The 20,319-nt window shown below is 42.0% G+C and overlaps 2 protein-coding genes across 2 annotated transcripts; both read right to left on the bottom strand.

Moving 5' to 3' along the window:
- Positions 1–1,726: 1,726 nt before the first annotated feature.
- On the bottom strand, positions 1,727–3,709 carry olig1 (oligodendrocyte transcription factor 1). The gene has a single exon (XM_018728498.2). It carries the CDS (start codon positions 2,836–2,838, stop codon positions 2,101–2,103), a length of 738 nt encoding a protein of 245 aa, XP_018584014.1. The 5' UTR covers positions 2,839–3,709; the 3' UTR covers positions 1,727–2,100.
- Positions 3,710–15,776: 12,067 nt separating this feature from the next.
- LOC108920042 (oligodendrocyte transcription factor 2-like) lies at positions 15,777–18,050 on the bottom strand. Its single transcript, XM_018728496.2, has 2 exons — positions 17,975–18,050; positions 15,777–17,668 (listed from the first exon to the last, which is right to left on the bottom strand). Exon 2 carries the CDS (start codon positions 17,637–17,639, stop codon positions 16,827–16,829), a length of 813 nt encoding a protein of 270 aa, XP_018584012.2. The 5' UTR covers positions 17,640–17,668; positions 17,975–18,050; the 3' UTR covers positions 15,777–16,826.
- Positions 18,051–20,319: the final 2,269 nt, after the last annotated feature.

Here is a 20,319-nt window from a genome sequence, read left to right as displayed (position 1 = left end):
TAGCACCTTTGTTAGGAGCTAGTGCAGTTTTATCTCAACTGATCTATCTATGTTTGTGTGTGTTTACCATATCTGAAGTGACAGTGAGCTCTGTCACTGAGCTCCTCAGATGAACGGAAGCATGAGCTAATGTACCAACACAAAGAAAGGACTGCTTGCCTCCCTCACGATCAGACTCCAACACCGAACCCACAATACTGCCAGAAAGAGGCCGACAGCAAGTCAGGAGGGGTTAGCGGGTCGTGAGCGTGGCGGAAACAATGCCAGATACGTGGGGGAGTCCTGGACAAGGAAGCAAGCCGGGTGTGGGGAAAGGGGATAGGTAACAGAAGAAAAAATAAATAAGATGAAAAAGGTAATCCATATGAGACTTTTGGAGACATAAAGCAGCTATATGTAAATGAAAGCATTGGGGTTCATGTTGTGGTTACCACTTTGATCTCCCAGTTTGAGGCTAACCGCCACCGTCCCCCTCACATCCCCTCCTGTTCCTTGTAAGAAAGTCCAGGCCTTTTAAGAACCTCACTTAATAGCATCTACCTTTCCTTTTGTCCTCCCCAATAGGCAACATATTCTCTCCTTTACAGCCAGCACTTGCCATTCACACATCCGTGCCTGTAATCCCCTTATTCCAAGACAGCAATTACTTGGAGTATTTTGTTATTATTATTGCTGTTATTCATGCCATTCTATCCGAAGGGCTGATTGCTGCCGCTCTCTTGTGTTCTCCTCCCTCAACCCATACCAAGTATATCCTCTGCTTAAATGGCCTGCCTGATCCTCCTCCAAAAGGTTGGTGTTTTTCGCTCTGAACTCCATTGAGAGAAACACATTTTCTGGGTGTTTGAACGTATTGTGAAGTGCATGTAGTGAGTGCCTCCAAAATACTCATCCAAGCCCTCCAACACAGAGAGAAACATCAAGAATTCCATTAAAGATGAAGAGGAAGAGAAGGAAAATAATATAACAAAACCTTTTTAGGTCAGGGAGTAATTACAACAGTGGGTTTTGATCTTTTCCATGTTGGAGGGATAATTGGAGGAGGGAGTGGGATGCCACACAGTGAAAAATGATTGTTTCCCCGTTCTTTCAGATTAGCAAGGAGCTGCAAAGACAATCTGAAATTAATCAGACACATATCACTAACTGACAAAACCCCCCCACCCACCAAATTAGAAAGAATTACTGCTTCACACATGGTTAAACTTTACCCATCCACTATCACGAGCAATTGCAGAAGAAAGCTCTGGGATTGTCTTTTCACTAAAAACATAAGATAGATATTTAGACAGATCAACAGATACTTCAGCAAACGTCTTTGTGAGATACTGTGTTCCAAAATAGCATTTATTTGTATCCAAAGAACACAAATGATATGCAGAAATGCATGGTAATTTATACCGAAGGCGTTGTCGATATTATGGCAACAATTTTATATTTAATGCAAACATTCATTGCAGACGGAACTTAAAAAACGAAAAGAAAGACGTTACATTTGATAGACAAAACACTTTTCTAAACTTCATAGCAATCATTTCTGTAACATCAAGGAAAAACTGTTATTTAGGAAAAATAACCATGTGTAAGAAAAACATAAAATATTATAAGATCTTTACTTTGTTAAAAACTATTATTAGCAGAAAAATTAATTTATTATATTGAGCTCAAACGAATCTTATTGAATAAAGAAATAATGCATACTGAAATTAAATCAGTAATGTGACTAATCAGTAATGGAGATCGTAAAGAACTAATGCATAAAATGTGTTATGCATTATGCAAGTATTTCCATAACCCCCAGTTTCTTTACAAGAACTTCAAATATGGGTATTTTTTTCCGAATTCCTGAAGCCACTTTCAGAAAAGATATGCAGCATGTCTGGAATTTCAGACGAAATGTAATCTTTGTCATCTTGCAAACGAGAAAAAATAAAAGTTATTGGTGCCTGCAGTCCAGATGGATAAATTCAAGTTTCCAAGCCACAAAAAAAACAAAGAAAAAACCTAAGACAGCAAAGTTGGAGAATTTGGATCAAACATAAAAGCACCACAAACAAGAGAAGGTGAACAGATGAAAAGATGGTGAGGACATTTCTACAGTCATTTGGGGTACCTCACTCCAGGGCTGGTGTGGACAATGTGTGGCAGTTTGCAGGCTCCACATGAGCAGAGCTGGGTCCCAGGGCCCCCACCTGTAGCCCACTGGGGTTGGGGGAGAGTCGGTTCCTCGGTTGGTTGCGGAGGCAGGGAGTTCTTGCCAGAAGTCAGGAGTGAGTCAGAGGTGAGAAGCAGCTGCCCAGGGGTTGCAAGGAAGGGCCAATTGCCAGCCAGGAGCAGCCTGGGGGCAGCTCCACCCAAGCCTACACCCCTGCCCACGCCCACACCCACTCCCACTCCAACACTCACCTCTCCCAGCAGCCTTCGCATTTCCTGCAGGGAGGAGCCCAGCAACAGGATGTAATTCCTTGCCAGGATGAGGGTGGAGATCTTGGAGAGCCTGCGGCTGTGGTGGGGGTGGTGCTGGGCAGCAGGGGATGAGTAGGGCATCATCACCTCCCTCAGGGCATCCATGGCCATGTTCAAGTCCTGCATCCTCTTTCGCTCCCTGCTGTTGATCCTCCTCCTCAGCTCCTGCTGCTCCTCAGGATTCAACTCCCTTGACACCTTGCCAGGCCTCACTGGTGCCCTCCCAGCCCCTGCACTGCCACCCTGTGACCCTGGAAGAAGCCCCATGCCCATCATGGTCATGTCCCTGACCAGGCCCTGCTGGGATGCTCTGGGAGTCACAGGAGCGACCAGGCTGGAGTCCCTAATGTTTGGGCTGCTAGAGCTACTCATGATCACCTCAGTGCAGCTTGTTCCCCCAGCTGCGTGGCTCTGTACAGGCCAGAGAGAATGAGGTCACAATTACAGATGCTCCAAGAATAGAGGATTGTGGGAGATGCTGTTGACAGATCAGCACCAGTCTCCACATCTGAGGCTTAATGTTGGCGAATTTCGAGTGAGTTCCAGCATATACAGCTTTTTCTTCAAGCCACCCAAATACACTCCAGTTGAAGTGTCTTCCTCTTTGATTGGTTCAGATGATTGACAAGCAACTAGCAACAGTGATATTATAAGAATAAGTTATTATTGTGACATATACCTTTCTATTTGGTCTGCTGTTAAAGTTCACTGGCTGGATAGCAGTCAAAGGCTGGTCTTAACTCTGGGTCCTCAGGATTAGAATGCTGATGGATGCCACCTAAGATGTCTTCTCGGAGTCAATGGGACCTCTACTGAGAAAATGTTTCCCCATACGCAAAAATGGATTTGCACCAACATATATGCAAAAACACAAACATGCATGCACACATACATTAGAAGCTGAAGATTCTTCACAGTTTAGTTCCTCTGTGCTCTCATTTGCCTTGAGTTGAATGCCCACATTTAATTTCCAGACACCTTCCCAAAGACACCTGTTACATAAGGACTGTCCTGCCTGAGATCCAAAACACAGTGAAAACAAGAAGCAAGCAAAAGCTGGAGGCAAACGAAAATCGAAGCAAACTTGAGAAGTGTCGTCTGTGTGATGCCAGTCTTCTCACTTGTCAGTCAGAGTGATTGCTGCGCCTTGCACTGTCGCCCATGAGCTTTGCTTGGAAGTGCTCAGCATGGACCCTTCTGGTGTGGAGTCAGCGTCAGCAGTGTGCGAAGACACACATGGTGAGCGTGTGAAGAGCTTCGCTGCGAGGAAAGGGAGACACAACGAAGAGGGGTGGGGATGGAGGGTGGCATCCTTGCAGAGTTTAGATGGAACAAAAATTAAATGATGGCCAATCAGGAGTTGCGGACCACCAGCTGAGACATCTAATTGGCTGGGGTTGCATTCTTTAAGAGCAAACAGAGAAACACAAACAAATTATGAAAGTCCTCAGAATAGTTTCTTAGCTATTCAGAATGTATAAATACATTTGGAAAACATTACTATCTCAATTATAATAATTGCTTACGTTCCAAAAGAGCAACGTATAACATGAGCTTATCCAGACAGAAAATATAACATGTTAAACCCTAAAGTTAATGGAACTCCAGTTAATAGAGCTAAATGTCAATGTGAATGACAGGTGAAGGGATATCTGCATCATTAACTAACATTCAGTGCCTGTACATCTGTCAAGTGCATTGAAACTTGCATGCGATTTGTCTACATGAGCAAACGAGCCAATGCTGGAAGTTGTACAGAGTCTGTAAACACGTAATCATTATATTTTCTAACATTCTTTAGATAAGACAAGGTCCTGGACCAGTACCACTGGGCAGTGTAAAAAATAATGTGTCAAATATTAAAACATATAAATCAACATCAAACATGTAAATGTTATGTATTGTAATCCAACGTGTAGATGAGCATTGAAAAATAACTGCATTGTATTCTCTAATGTTTAGCAATATTTCAGTGAAAAATTTGGGACATACATTTTGTTCTTCATGTCAGCTTGTTTGTGCAGAAATTCTGGAAACAACTTTTTGTCAAGGAGAACATTCTGTTGCTACATTAATTACCTGGGGGATGAGATTTTTAATGTGAAACATTGTTTTGTTTTCCATAATGCTTTAACAAGATGCATTTTACCACCAAAATGAGCGCCGAAATCCATTAGTAACCAGCAGAGTGAAAGGAATGGAAGAGGCTGGGGATCACACATTAAAACGCTGAACATGAAAAGGTCAGCTAGAGGGGAGAAGGAACTAAAACTCAGCTTGTTCTGTTTAGAAAAAAAGAAAAGTGGGAGAAAGACACCTTGAAATGAACCTCTGTGTCCCCATCTAAACACAAGAGAGGGAGGGAGGGAGGGAGGGTGGATGGAGGGGGCAGCAGACAACAGAAAAGGCGTTCATGGTGAAAGCAGAAGAACATGAAGAAGAAACCTTCCTTTCTGACTTCTTTCTCGGGGAGAGGCAGGACACAAAGACGTTCGGTCGAGGTGCTTCCCCTGCCAGCCGCACGCGCTGCACTGGGTCCCCGAAAGGGCAGATAAACAGGAAAAGGCAGGGATGAAAGGCACACAGGAGCGGCCCGGCAGCTGCGGCGACACAGAGCGCAGGCCTCGACGGACACGGCAGCCAGGATGTGTGTGAGCGGCTCCCACTTCCAGCTCCTGTCCCACGCTCAATAGAGACGCCTCTGATGGATTAGCGAAGACGCCATTGACGGTTGGAAAAAAGAGAAAGTTTTATCCTCTAAAAAAGAGGCTACAATGTCGTCCCGTCCCCCCCCCAACTTCTGAGTGTTTGCGATTGTGCAAGGATGCATGTGTATGTGTGTCTCTGTGTGTGAAGTCAAATGGGACACCTGCCTGGACACCGATGCACAGGGAGAGAAAGGAAGCAAAGACAGAAGTTAAAGATGGAGCCAGGGCTACTAAAATGTCAAAGACCTCCGCTTCCCCTCCCCCGTTCCCCAACAAAAAACATGGAATTGATTTCGGGCTCGATGTCAGGGTCTAATACATTCTTCAGTTGGAGTACGGAGGCCCAGCTTCCAGACTCCTTTTGATGGTCCTGCGGCAGCAGGCCTGCCCCCACACGGGGCTTGGGGGGAGAGGCGCTGGCTTTGTGGAGATCTTAGACGGTCCATCCGGGGCAGACCATCTGTGCGCCACTGTGATGCTGGAGCCGGGCCTCCCGTCCGTCCGCTTGCCTCAGACACCCGCGTTAGCCTCAGACGTTTGCTTGTGTCCTGTTCCTTTAGCGATCCCCTACCCGTCCCAAGTCCAGCCAACACAGCTAGTCTCCCATGGCTGCACCTGGGATCTAAATGGCTTTTATTTCACCTCATTTCCTGGGAGCCTGTAGGGGCCATCCGGTATGAATGAACGCAAGTGTGGCTGGTGCAAACAGCCTGCCACTGAGACAAATACCCCGTCGCCAGCTGAATGTCAAATGGCCATGAATAAGTGAAAAAAATTGTTTATTCCATCAGACCTGTAATTATACTTGTATGGAATCCAGCCATCCCAGACAGCAGGTTCTGTCACGATTTCATTTGAAGAGAGAAACAATGTGCAAACCAGTGAGAATCTGTAAGAATGGTTTAAGGTAAGTGGTACGCATCTTGGCCTATGCTACATTGCCGTAACTCTGAGAAGAAGTGTTTCACCTTCAGAATATGCATGTCATCTTAATTCTTCAGTTTTCAAAATGAGGGCGCAGGCTGACTGCTTAATTGCTGTGTGCACTGAATTCAAGAAGAGTCTCAAAACTCATGTCTTTCAAACCCAGTTTCAATTTCCAGTCTCCTAACTCCTCCATAAATTATTCTTTCCCCACCTGCTCCTTCCTATAAACCTATTGCCCTCTTCTTATGTCGGTTCTATAGGTAGCTACTGGAATACGTGCTGTATGACAAGAACATTATGAAACATACAAGTTTTTCAACAATTGCATGAACGCGGTTCTTTTCGCTATATCTCTTCTCAGTTTCTAAGTTCTGTGTTGTATTGGGGAATCTGCTAAATACTTAAATGTTAATGTAATGTAAATTCACAAATGTTTATGTCAGCTGTGTCTATACTATTCATTTTTTTTTTTTGTGAGGCTGTCGTTGAATATGGATTAATAGAGGGCTCAGCGCGGAAAAATTAGATTAATGCAATCGAAATTTTCGTCCACATGGTTTGATCTTTAAGTTTTTATTCAAGGTCAAAAGCGAACAGCAAACCGTGCCAAGCTGTGGCGCTATCATTAATATTCAATACATTTGTCTAATCTACAATGGGCATAATATATGACCAACTGCTAATCCTTGCCCTAACACCTTGAGGCAATATTACTCAAAGACATTTTCCGTTTGAAATGTGCGGATACAAGCTAATGAGAAATTAACAGATGCAAACATCTATATTCACTTCCCTCCTGAGGGAACAGGTGCAAAGACAACAATACAGATAAAACAAGCCTTCAAAGCAAAGGGTTAATTCGTCAGAAGTGAGTCACGCAGCCAGTAGTTCTTCTCTTCTACTCCTAATTCGGCCATTGAGAGCTGGCAGGCAGACCCCTGCAAGGATATGAGAAGATTACAAGCTGTTAATAAGGTGGAACCAATCGTTGAAGGCTCGCCATTGTCCTTCCCAGCATCCTCTGGGAGCATTTTCCTGAGAGAGGGAGCATTTGGTCCTGCAGAGGCTGAGAAGGACTGACCTCGCGGGCACTGCTTGAAAGGCTGTCAATGCTGTGCGTTCTGTGTCTGCTCACATTTATGTCGTGCAGCCTGTTTAACACAGATGATGTGTCGCTACACAGCCCGAGTCTCGCTCCTACTAAGTACCTATTGACATGTATACAACAGGATGTGAGCAGTTTTATTACACTGGAGTCTATACAGAAGTAGTCTTTTACTCTTTTCTTTTTTACCGTTAGTCCTTTACAAGACAAGAACATTGAAAATAGGCTGCGTCTGATTCCGAAGTGGAGAATTTGAGGATGTTTCTGTGCGTATGCGTGTGCTCGTGTATGTGTGCTACTTTTAAGAGCTGACTCCTATCAGCGCATGCTTTTTCAACCTTTATTTTAGCTTGCTGTTTAAAGCAGGGCTTTACATTAAATGCCCCAACATTCTTATAGAGGAGCAATGAGAGTGTCTGTGCAATTATCTGAAGCGACCCAAAAATCACAGACTCACAATGCAAAGGAAATTGCTCTTCGAGAACATGGGCGGGTGATAGTATGACACTCATCCATGAGTTAGATTCTTTCCAGTGACAGTAATGTAGAAACTGTGACATACTAGGTATTACAATGCTCACGTTCATTGTGTGATGAAAAAGTTTATTTTGGATGGTGGAGCTCAGAATGTATGTTTACTGTGGGGAAACACAGACAGACTAGTGTTACAGAGAGGTGCTGCGCACTCTGCTGTTTTGTTACCTATGGAGTATTTTGGAATAAAGCCCTTACTGCAAAACAGAATCACCAAGACACACTCTATAAACATTTTGACATGGTGGTAGGGTGGCTGGTAGCCTAGGGTTTCGTGCTGTTGCCTTTGGATCCTAAAGTTTCAGGTTCAAATATCACCTCTAGTTGTGTCCTTGTAACCTTGAACAAGTTACTTATTCTCCGTTGTTCCAGTAAAATCACCTAGATGGGTAAATGAGTGTAGGTTGGCTATTACTTTGCAGAAAAGCATCAGCAAAATTAATATACATAAAACAACTTTATACTTGTAATATTTAGCATAAAACTCAATAGATAAGACAAGCAAACAAATAAAATAAGAGTTTTAATTTTAAAATCTGATATCTATGCTCAGGCCTCAGGGTGAAAAGTTTCCTTTTCCAACTGAATGTTTTTTGGAGTTGATGCTGGTACATGAGCCAAGGTTCTGTTCGTCCGTCACAGACAGTCCATCCCTCCCATTCTTCACAGAGTCGACAGTGATGGATCTACCGCTAACCGTCTAGATCAGCTGGGAGCTGCTGCTCACAGTCAAGGCCTGGGACTTCTTTATGCAAGATGAATCTAGGGGGTCGGGGGCTTGCTACACCGGAGGTGATGGGATATGGGATATGATGGATGAGGACGCACACCCCTGAAGAGGGGGGGGTTGTGCTGTTAAATGCGTACTACAAAAGAAAGAAGGAAAGTTAAACAGTCAAATACAAAGGCAAGTTAATTATACATCACGAATGAATTCTGACACACAGAACTTATTACTGAAATCGTAGTGTTGGAACTATATTTAGCATTTTATATGAAATGTGTTTGCAGATATAGAGAAACAGGTAAGAGTCATTCCTTCAGTGCTGACATGTGACAGTGCTGCTACATAACACTTTTTGAGTGTGCATTCTTGTTAATACCATCATCACAGGGACCACTTGTGTATTTGTATTTTAAACAGAATCTTATACCTTTACCTTACACATCATACTGTGGTGGCAGATCTTATCCATTGCCAAACTCATTCTGTCATGCCAGGCTTGTTGGGAAACTTCAGCAGAGAGTTGGAAAGAGATATGTGGGAGGGGTTGTGAGGGGAAATGGGGGTGCGGTGGCGCAGTGGGTTGAACCACAGTCCTGCTCTCCGGTGGGTCTGGGGTTCGAGTCCCGCTTGGGGTGCCTTGTGGCGGACTGGCGTCCCGTCCTGGGTGTGTCCCCTTCCCCCTCCGGCCTTACGCCCTGTGTTGCCGGGTAGGCTCCGGTTCCCCGTGACCCCGTATGGGACAAGCGGTTCTGAAAATGTGTGTGTGTGTGTGTGGGTTGTGAGGGTGTATGTGATGTTGATCTGCGCTTGACGTGTGGACAACTGAGGGGCGAGAAAGCAGAGAGGATGAGACGACATTGGGGTCTCGTGCTAACAAGTCTGTTCCATTCAAGGCAGACAGGCCTGAATCCTGGCTGATGTGCAATTGATTTTCATGAGTTTGTCAGGACACTTTAAACAAGTGAAGATAAATTGCAGAACTGAGACGAACAAGGCAGCGAAAAGACACGGGGACGAAGAATGGAGGAGAATGGGAAACACGGCACCCACTATCTCCTTCTCATTAATCTCTGGGATATATCCTAATCTGACAGTATCACATGCCTTTATTTGTGCACCTGCGTTAGAGGCTAGGAGAATATATGTATTGCAGGTTCATAAAAGCTGTTTGTTTGAACAATGGAAAAATATGTCATGAACAGTCATTTTGTGGAAAAGAAATATTTGCGTCAGATATCATAACTGATCCTGTGCCGAACCTTGTCTCGAATTAAGTGCGAAGGGGAAATTATAGAAGTTGAATCGAAATTACAGAAATCTCAGCAAAAACAGGAAAATTAGTTTTTGTTTGGTTGGTTGGTTGGTTGGTTGGTTGGTTGTTTGTTTATTGCTGGAACCTAGCTAGTACACCAAGGCACTGTAGAAGGAATCTCTTTGAATTCTGGTGTACACATACAGCAACAAGCATTAGCAACATCAGTGAGAAAACATATGGGAGAGTATCCCACTGTGCAATCTGATAGCCTCAAAGCGTTTGCCCCCTCACTCAAAAATTGAATCAGGACTGAGTTTAGAAAGGGGTCCATCCTGTCGCTGGCCACCTCAGGGTGCAACCCGGGGTCTGATAGGGGCAAGCACGCGACACACGGGGGTACACAGCAGGGCCCTAATCACATTTGGTGGAACGCTGAAAGGTGTGCAAGTGTAACTCAATACTATGCTTGGGCTCAGAGGACCAGCAGGTGCTGGAAACAAAGGCTTGGAGATCTGTACAGCTCTATGTTGAGAAATTATCATAGTTTTTAGTGTATGACTGTTTTGTACGTAATTTCAAAAAATGTACTGAAATTTCATTAAAACGTTTCTGTTTATACAAGTTCTGCGGGCTTAAGAATACTGCAACCAGTGAAAAATAAATAAACTCTGCTGATTAGGTTGAATTTGAAGCCTGGAAAAAAAAAAAAAAAGAAAAAAAAAATGAAAAACATTTCTTTTTTTCTCTCATAGTAACAACTTAACTGAGAAAAAATGAATAGTTTTTTGTTCTGAATTTTTCATGCACTCTCAGAATTGATAGATTTCCATAAATGCAAAGATCAGTTTAAAGCTCAAGTATCATTTTCACAGGATAACATTTTTTTTCAGATAAAACTGCAGTATATTATGCTGATAAGAACACACCCTGCCATCTCTTTCTGACCCCTAAGAATCCTCCAAAGCTGCATTTGGGGGAACTTATCTGGACACTTCTCTGTGATGGAGGCAGATGAATCCCTTACAATTACCTCTGCCACCCTGCCCCCTTCCCAGTGATGCACAGAGGGGTGGTCACAGGATCCATTCCGCAAAACCTGCCCTCACACACCCCGAATTACCCCACCTCACTTTAGACAGGCTTGACCAAGTCTCTGACACGCTCCAGCGAGGCTGTTGTGTCTCGCTGCAGTGCAATTAATGTCCAGTTGATATACTCCTGGATTCACTTTGAAGTTAAATCCCATCTTCACCGCCTTCCCTTTCATGCCCTCAACGCTGCTTACACCATGAATATCCAAAGGGCCGCTTGCTTGACAGGATTATCCCCCACTGAATATGAACTCTGGCACAAGGGATCTCACCCTTTTACTCTGTGTTTGTGTGTCCCTTCAGTAAACACATAGATGCAACCTGTCTGTTTACCTGACTGCTTGACTGCAGCTTAATTCACTGAGTCGGCTGTTGCGCAGGACTTCTACCCCCATGAGCTACTGCTTACCCAAATTGAAAACAGGAGGCTGCTGCCTTTTGATCAAGAAAAAGACAGCTGATCATAATCACAAAAATATCGAGTTGTATATTTTCATATAAATATGGATTCCTTGCATACTGAATGATTTTTAAGTTGATCATTTTAACAGTTGATTGTTAATGCAAATTATTCTTTGATTCAAAACTATAGAACTCTAATTCTAATCTGCTAATTAAATCCATTTAATTTAGTCACTGTTAATCAGTCACTGATTTAAACATGTGTATTACATTTCTTAGAAACAGTCTAAATATGAAATGTCAGCAGACGATGTAAATATAGAGTGCCGTAACACTTATATGCATCTGTTGTGGTTTCTTACGTTTCAGTGTCAAGTGAAATGAAATTACTTGTAGTGTGTCTTCATTGCCCTTCTGTAATGGTCCTGTTAAGGTTTCACAAAAGAGTGAACATGTCAGAACCACCACTCTCACTGTTGAAAAGGGAAAAAAATGGCTTTAAATAGGGAGAATTCCATTGGGTAGAAAGGACTTTTAGAGTAGTCTTAATGACAATCACTACTAGACAGTAACACACAGTTCTTTGCTTGAAACTGCACAGACATCGCAGGTTATATTCTCCTGCTCTTTGCGTTTCCCTGTTTCCGTTTGCCACTGTCGTTGATGCAACTCTTCGAATCTTTATGGATAATCCCTTTAGCCAACAGAATAAGATCCACTCGCCTGAAGGGCTGCACATCTGCTCCGTACTTTGAGATGCTTAATTCCGGAGTTAGCTGGCATTAGCCTGGCTTTCCCACCTCAGAACGATGCACCATGAATATTCAACTATCAGCAGTGTGACTTGAAGCTCCATCCAACGGCTTTGTTCTGCAGGTGATTGCTGTATGTCTCAAAAGATCCCGAAAGCTTTGACTCTGTATGGGGTCATTTGGGGAGTTGGGTCGGTGAGGGTTACAGTAGTAAAACTTAAGTGTTGAGAAATTCAATGAGTGGATAGAGAACTATGTTTTAGAGTAGTTCATCAACACTCAACGGCTTCATCACAGTTTGACCAACAGACAGGTGACCTTTAAATTAACAGAAACTTTTTCGGCTCTTTCCAAGCAGCAAAGTATCTTACTCTTTAAATCTAAATTTTTACACTTTCAGGACAGGTTCTCCATTGCATTTTGTGTGTTTTCAAGTGTTATCACTTTCTGACTGCTCCTTTGTGAATTTTTGCATCCGTAATCCACAAAGGCGTAAGAGTGTGCTGGCGAAGGAGCGAGAGAATGAGCCAATGGTGTCACGATTAGTTGTAAGACCGGGAAGATCATTCATTCTAAAATACAATATCTTCTACTGCTTTATTGTTTAAATGAGAAGTAAAACTGTCTTGTGCAGCCTTTTATAGTCTTTAGTAATAATTAATAAACACTGAGATTTGTACAGAGCCACAGTCCACATGTTGCATGTATGTGCATATTGCAGCAAGGGGTGCATTTCTCCAACCATCTTCTCTTCACCTCAGCACACAAATGGTTTACAGTGCACTCTGCCCACCACCTAGCCCAGCCCCTCTCATTCTGTCCCACCTGTTACTGCCAGTGAATTCCCATCTTTGGGGGAGTGGACATGGGGACAAAGAGGGAAAATCAGAAGGGAAGGGGGATGAGTGGAGTATGTGTTGGAGTGTGTGTATCAGAGGGACCCCACAAACATCAGTGATGCAAGATGCTAAATGGGGAAATAAGCTTATGATACTTGTCCAGGTACAGCAGTCTTTTGAATCACTGGATCTCCTTCTCCTTCATTGATTGCACTGTTTCTGCGGTCACAGCTCTGGTTGTGGTCTATCAAGGCCATTCATGGGGAAAAAAGCAGACACACCAACCCCTGTGGCTTGTGTCAGTGCCCACCTTTCAGAAAGGTGGAGGATGCTGGTGAACCGCAGTAGACATTTGAAGAAAACAGTGGAAGTGGTGGAAGTGAAAGTGCATACTCCTGTACCAGTGTGGAATTTCACTTGTCTGTCATATATTGTGTGGTGTGCTGTGTGGCTTCAGCACACTCACTTAATGCTGTTATCGCCAACTCAGGCATATGAGAAAATACTGTGAAATACATTTTTATAATGTATTACCATGTTTGTAAAAGACCAAAAAAAAAAAAAAAAAAAAAAAGAGAGCATGCATTTTGAATGCAGACAGACCAAAAAAGAAATCCAAATATACAATATCAAATATACAATATCAAATGGAATGAAATATGAAATGAAACTAAATATTTGTAATGTATCTCATTTGTGTTTGTTTTTTACAGATGTGCATTTTACTATCTATCTATCTATCTATGTGAAATCACAAAAGTGATTTTTACTATACTAATATCACTAAATGAAATTTCTGAATATTAATACATAGTTTATGCAAAATTAAATATAAACATTTTACGTTTTCACTTATCAGTCTGTAAGGTACTTCTTAAAACAAATTTAGCGCAACACAACAACAATAAAAATAACTAAAAAAAAACAGATATATATATATGTAAAAAGCAATGTAATCAGCAATAATAACGAAATTAAATAATGTCTTTACTGAATCTACACTGCTTCCACTGTCTTCTTACATTTAAAAAAAACTCAGAATCTACATGTATTACTATTCTTAAAATAATAATAATAATAAGAAGAAGAAGAAGAAGAAGAAGAAGAAGAAGAAGAAGAAGAATAGAAATTGTCTCTCAATTCATTATGTTTTTTTTATTATTATTTTATTAGGAAACACCGTATATAATTCCGTGATCTCGCATTACAGATACAAGATAAAATACACAAACCAACTTCAGTCCAGTTATTCCATGTCTATAGCCTGTTCATAGTTCAGTCCATTCCCTATTGTCCTTTACCCTAAATATTTATGGAGATGACCATTTCAAATTTGTGAAAAATGATACGTCAAGGAATTGATTATAAATTCAATTGAAGCCGTTTTAATCGGTTACAACAGTTATATTGTTCACTATCTGAACACATTGTATTGAAAAAGTCACAGACCATTTATATATATTATCACTGAAGCTAAACGGACATAAGTTACATTCCAGCATTGCCTAACAAATTAGAAGTAATAATTTTATTATTATTATTATTATTATTATTATTATTATTATTATTATTATTATTTCTGTTAATTTCGACTGCGATCTCAGAAGCATTGCATAGTGATGTATATATTAAATAGGAGCACCATCTTTATCAGTACTTTAACTTTGTGGCTCATCGGCAATTCTACTGAAAATCACTTTGGAAAAGCTGGATTCAACAGCAATAATGACAAGAAAAACAAGAATGCGATTTTATAACTTGCGTCAATATCCTTCAAATGTACTGTAGAAATTATTTTTAATTTTATCTGCCCACTTGGGTGACAAATTCAAAGAATATTTTTCTAAAAATTAAGTTTTTAAAATATTATTACAATAAATATATGTCCGCAATAATCAATTCGAGTTTATTCAATGCTTTTTTATCGGAAAACTGCTTACTTCCAGACACTTCAACTCCGAGTATAACAACAACAAGAACAAGAACGATAATAATAATAATAATAATAAGAATAATAATAAGAATAAGAATTTTTTTCTATGCTGTCATTAAGGTAAAGGTAATGCGAAGGCATGAAGCGCTTTCATAGATCAGTAACTTGATCCCGAGACGCTTGAATGGTCTTAAACACGGCTTCATTAATGACGTTATATCAAATACACTTCCCAGTTAAATTTGTTAAAGTATTTTCTTTTTGTGTGGTATCTCTTTTGATAGCGTGAAGCTCATCAGTATCTCTGAAGAACTTTGAAACGGAGATGAAATATTCTTTTTCTGTTCAGTTTAATAACTGTTGAATAAAACCTGATTTGGATGGCACATTTCCATTATTTCTTAAAAAAAATGGTGCGGAAAGTTGTTGAAAATTCCAGTGGCAGCGTCAAATACTAACTTAAATGGTTTAACATAAATATGTAAGAATAAAAATAATCCAATGTATTTCTCTCCAATAAAACTGAATCTCAACTTTTTTGCCATGTAGTTTGCCATTTTTGCCTTCAAAGGTTCACTGAGATGAAAATGTTTTCATTATATATGTTTCAGGTCGTTATAATAATATATCTCTGACAATTTAATACTGCTTACAGATGACTTTTATGTTCACTAGTAAGATACTGATGGGTCAAAAACGTATTTAAAAAAGGAAAAAAAATTGAAAATTGAATAAAGTCGAATAATACAGATGAACTATTTTAATTAAAGTCGTTTTTTATAAAATATATGCAGGTATTTCCCAATTGTGCCTTAAAAATATGGACTCCTCATATTTTCCTGTGGTTTGAACATGCAAATGTATGATGTATTCACTTCAAGAGATGTATTTTCTTTACTTCCCCAAGACTTTTCTTGTATTTTCCACTGAGAGCACTAAGGTTCATTGTCACTTACTCCTGACTTTCCCCACCAAACTTTAAAATTCACCCAGAAGAGAAAAAAAAAAAAAAAAAAAAACAATGGAAAACACATAACCCCATCAATTAAATCTTTTATTAACATTTAAAATGCCAACATATTATCACTCGTTCATTTAAAATTCCAGTAAAATAAGTAAATAAATATCATTTAGCAGTTTCCATACAAAAATAAAGAGGCGACCATTTTTGTGCCTGGCAGTGACATGTTTGGCAATAAAACCAAATAAAAAAAAAAAAAAAAAAAAAAAAGCATTAACAGGTGAAATACTGGGTTAGCATGAGCCCGAGAGTGTTTCTATTGGGGATTAGACAGCAGACCACCAGTTATGGGGAGAAGGGACCATGAGGGGGTTCTTAGGCAGCTGGGAGCTGAAGAGCCTTCAAGAGCCTCAGGTCACTCCCAGCGCACCAACAGAGCTCTAATATAAAATCTCTCATACTATATAAACACAATCATAGCTCTACATATTTACACGTTCAAATGGACAATTTCAGTCTTGTGGGAAAATGAAACAATCGAGAAAATTCAATCATATGGCTGAATATGAAAGTGTTCTTCCCTTTTAAATGTGTGTGTGTATGTGTAATAATGATGATGATGATGATGATAATAATTATAATGGAGGCTACCAGTGTTAGATTTCATGGTTTCAAAACATTAATTACGCACCAAGAAAAACAGTAGTATGTGCAAACATAATCTACAACTTTTACTACGTTTCTTTTTTTTTTTTTTTTTACTGTTTTCTCTGGTCTGTCACAAGTTTCTCCACCTCATCCGAAGAGCCACTTCGCCCCGGGCCGTGAAAAAGAGCGGGACATTGCGCGGAAAGCTCTTCTTCACCTCCCTCGAAAGGTGACATTCTCAATCACAGTGCCATTTGATTTCAGGAGGCGAAACAGACCGATCGGTATGTGAACATTCTTTCTTTCTACATCAGCAGAGCACTACACATGTACGTATCAGTCGCTTTTATTGTGATCTGTGTCGAGGCATTTATAACCTGAAATGAATGTTCCTTGAAGTGAGACGCACCAGCAGTGCCGATACGGACTGGTACCACCGGTAACTAGACAGTTCGTTTCACAGCCTTCTTTCTTTCCGTTATTTCGAGTCACTTGTAAGCCTCGGCATGCTCACGGCGCTGATGCCAGACACGTGCGGAGGCGGCACCTGGCACATGCTGCACGGACACGGCATCCCGGCGCCCCAGTGCTGGAAGCCGCTGCCCAGGGGCCCCGCGCCCGCCGTGGGCGCTTTCAGGAGTCCGTGGTGGGGTCTGACCGGGGTCACCGCCGAGATGCCGGAGGCGGACAGGGAGGCGGCTGTGGAAACTGGCGGCGGGAGCAAGGGGTGATGAACCGGGTGCGAGGCGTGCGACACTGCCGGGTGGCCCGGCAGGGGCCCCGTGTGCGTCATGGTCCCGCACGCCGCCGGATGGAAGCTGCCGTGGTGGCCGCTGCCGTAAATCTCACCCACCAGCCTCTTCATCTCTTCCAAGGAGTTGCTCAGCATCAGGATATAGTTTCTGGCCAGGAGGAGAGTGGCGATTTTGGAGAGCTTGCGCACCGAGGGCCCGTGCGCGTAGGGCATGACCTCGCGCAGCCCGTCCATGGCGATGTTCAGGTCGTGCATCCTCTTCCTTTCCCGGCTGTTGATCTTCAGCCTCATGCTCTGCAGCTCGCTCTCCGACAGCAGCTTGCGATCCTTCTTGGAGAGCATCTTGACGGTGAGCGCGTCCTCGTCGTGGGCCGACACGCCACGCAGATCCGCGCTCAGCTCCGGCGGGGAGTCGCTCTGCGTGGAGGACACGGCGCCTGAGAAGCCGCCCCCGGACTTCCTCGCTGCGGACAGAAAAAGATCCTCCACCTCGGGGGAGGACGGCCTGCTGGACACTCGACTGGCATCCGAGTCCATAGTCTCCCTCAGGTCCTGCGCAACTTTTCCTAAAACACGAGACAAAAAAGTGCTCTGAGCGCTCGGTTCCCAAATTCTCGCTTTCAAGCACAGCTACGGCTTTCGGCGCGCGGCCGGGGGGATGGGATGGGGGGGGGGGGGGGGGGGGGGGGGTGACACGAATCTATTGACGATCTATGATTTCAAAAGTTATGGAAAGGATCCATAGTTCTACCAGTCCTATTGAACGCTATTAAAATATGAATGGAATGAGCGCTGGAAATGAGCGCATGGTGATTTAACGTGACACACAGACAGCCGGTGCCCGGTTGAACACAAGGTGGCTGAAGACTTACCGTTAAGAGGAGAGCAGAAGAAATGTCACTGTCACCCTTACTGTCACAGTACCGCTTATTTCCACAAGTGCCCAACGCTCGATTTGCCACCTTGAGAGAGGGGGCAGGTTTTTATAGGGAGCTCCACAACGACGCTCTATGTGGGAGACAATCTCATTGTCCTTTACGCTGCCTCTAACGGGCCAATGAGGTTCCTGCAAGGGGTGAGAAGGGGGAGTGTGAGTGTGTGTGAAGGGGGGGGGGGGGGGGGATTTGGCTTGGTCCGCTCAAATCTGATGTCATTACAAAGAAACTGAAGCTCAATTAAAGGAGTAAGACACACTTGGCCCATTGAGTCGGACTGCAAAAGGGGACAGAACTTGTGAGAGAAACATGCCCGCAGGCTGGCTGTAATCAGCGGTAATTTGTACAGCTAAAGGGGGAGTTATTACAATAGTTGGCTAATTGAAAAAGTTAATTGATCCTATGTTTTCTAGGGGCACGGATCGACCCTGACAGTAATCTACGAAAATTTTTTTTTTTTTTTTAAAAAGTGCGCTTTTCTAACCGTTAAACACCCAGCCAGGGCAGCAGGACAAAAATGGACCAGAGAACCGCAATGTTTTCGTTTTCTTGGAGTTTACGTGCAGATTCTTATTCCGTGCTCATGCTACTTGGAAAGTTTTTTTAAGATGATTTATATGCATGCATTAAAACGGAACATTGCAGCGCGCAGTTATATTTAATAGGAACCCCTTAATCGGAAATATTGAAATGTCTGAAAACTGAAAATGAAGTGTCTTTAACAATGTGCTTGTAAAATAAATACGATATTACTTTTTTTCAGTGAGGGTAAAGTAAATCGATCGAGATCGTAGTGCTTTGATGCAAAAACGTTTTTGAAGACGCATGTTCTCTAACCCGTGTTGACGCGCAGAGCCCCGCGTTATTGTCGCAACTGTGCGGTCAGATAGTCAGTGTGTCGTTGTTTTAACTCCTCTTCTCTTCTCTTCTCTTCTCTTCGCCTGACAGCTGACGTCCTCGGTTCCGACTGCAGCCGTTTAGCGCTTCTTCATGCTTTAATAAACGAGGCGTGCAAATTGTTTTTAACGGTTTGCGGACTCTAACGTTTCATGGGACGGGACAGATCGGCCGTAGCTGACGAATTAACTGCACACCAGTTTAACGATGATTTTGTTAAGTACCACTTGACGCCATTAAGATCAGGGATATTTCAGATTTTTAGCTGCGTTAAGTGTCAGTCTGCGTTTAGTCTTATCTGCAGTGCACATTAAAAACGTATGAATGTCTTCTTCTTCTTCTTCTTATTCTTATTCTTATTCTTATTATTATTATTATTATTATTATTATTATTAATGTGTTGTCACTGTAACATTTTTTGTCACCTGACACATTTCACCAACTCACAAAGTAACCAACTGAACTAAACAGTTTTTTTTTTTTCCCTCCGTAACGACAGATCATTTTACATGACAATATAGTTCTCGGTAGTAGGTCACAAATTTCCCTTAATTTTAGCAAGTATCACCGCGCATAATAAAGTATTCCATGCTATGTGTATGACACGTATGAATTAAAGCATGTACCGTACAATGAAAACGTAAGGCTTTCTTATGCTTTATGTGATCATTAAAACAGCACTGATAACTTTGTAAACATTGTCATTCATAAAAACATACCGAACTGAAATAATTGTTCACGAGTGAGAATTTTATTATCTGATATCCAGGTTTTCAGTATAGAAACTGAACACCTTCAGTACATACAACGTTGTCTTCCCACCTTTCTTCTAGTGGGAAGTAACGTTCAAACAGCATAAAAATTCTACCTCTCCTACCTTAATTAATTAACAAAAAATTCGTTAGGTTTTCAGCTGCAAGGAGCTGGATACATTTATATAAACTGTTTGATAGTCATTTTGTTATTTTGTTATTTTGTTTTGTGATGTGCAGCGTAACTGATACACTGTTATTCATCACACAATAATGAGGTAGAGCTGGAGTTATGGTTCTTCAGTATACTATTTGTTTTGAACCCTCAGAAATTTTGAAATGTGTCCTAAATATAAAATACAACATTTTCACAACATCAGCACAAATTGTTAACTTTGGACACATTGTTTCGTAGCATGTTCTCTGCAAATGGGAAGTTTACATCCCAGAGGGACTTGCCTCCTGTGAAGGCTGTGAATCCACACCTTCAACAGGTGGTTTGGAGGAATCAGGAGATGGTTACCTGTCATTTCCCTCTCTAGAATTTGTGAAACTGAGGCAAATTAGAACAAATGCAGCGTGGATAATCTTGTTAGGCAGTAGTTCAATGTTTCTTTAGAAATGAAGACATTT

This window comes from Scleropages formosus, chromosome 14 (genome assembly GCF_900964775.1).
Source record: "Scleropages formosus chromosome 14, fSclFor1.1, whole genome shotgun sequence".
Classification (NCBI taxonomy): domain Eukaryota; kingdom Metazoa; phylum Chordata; class Actinopteri; order Osteoglossiformes; family Osteoglossidae; genus Scleropages; species Scleropages formosus.
The sequence above is the reverse complement of the archived record's forward strand: the minus strand, read 5'-3'. Positions and strand labels throughout refer to the sequence as shown.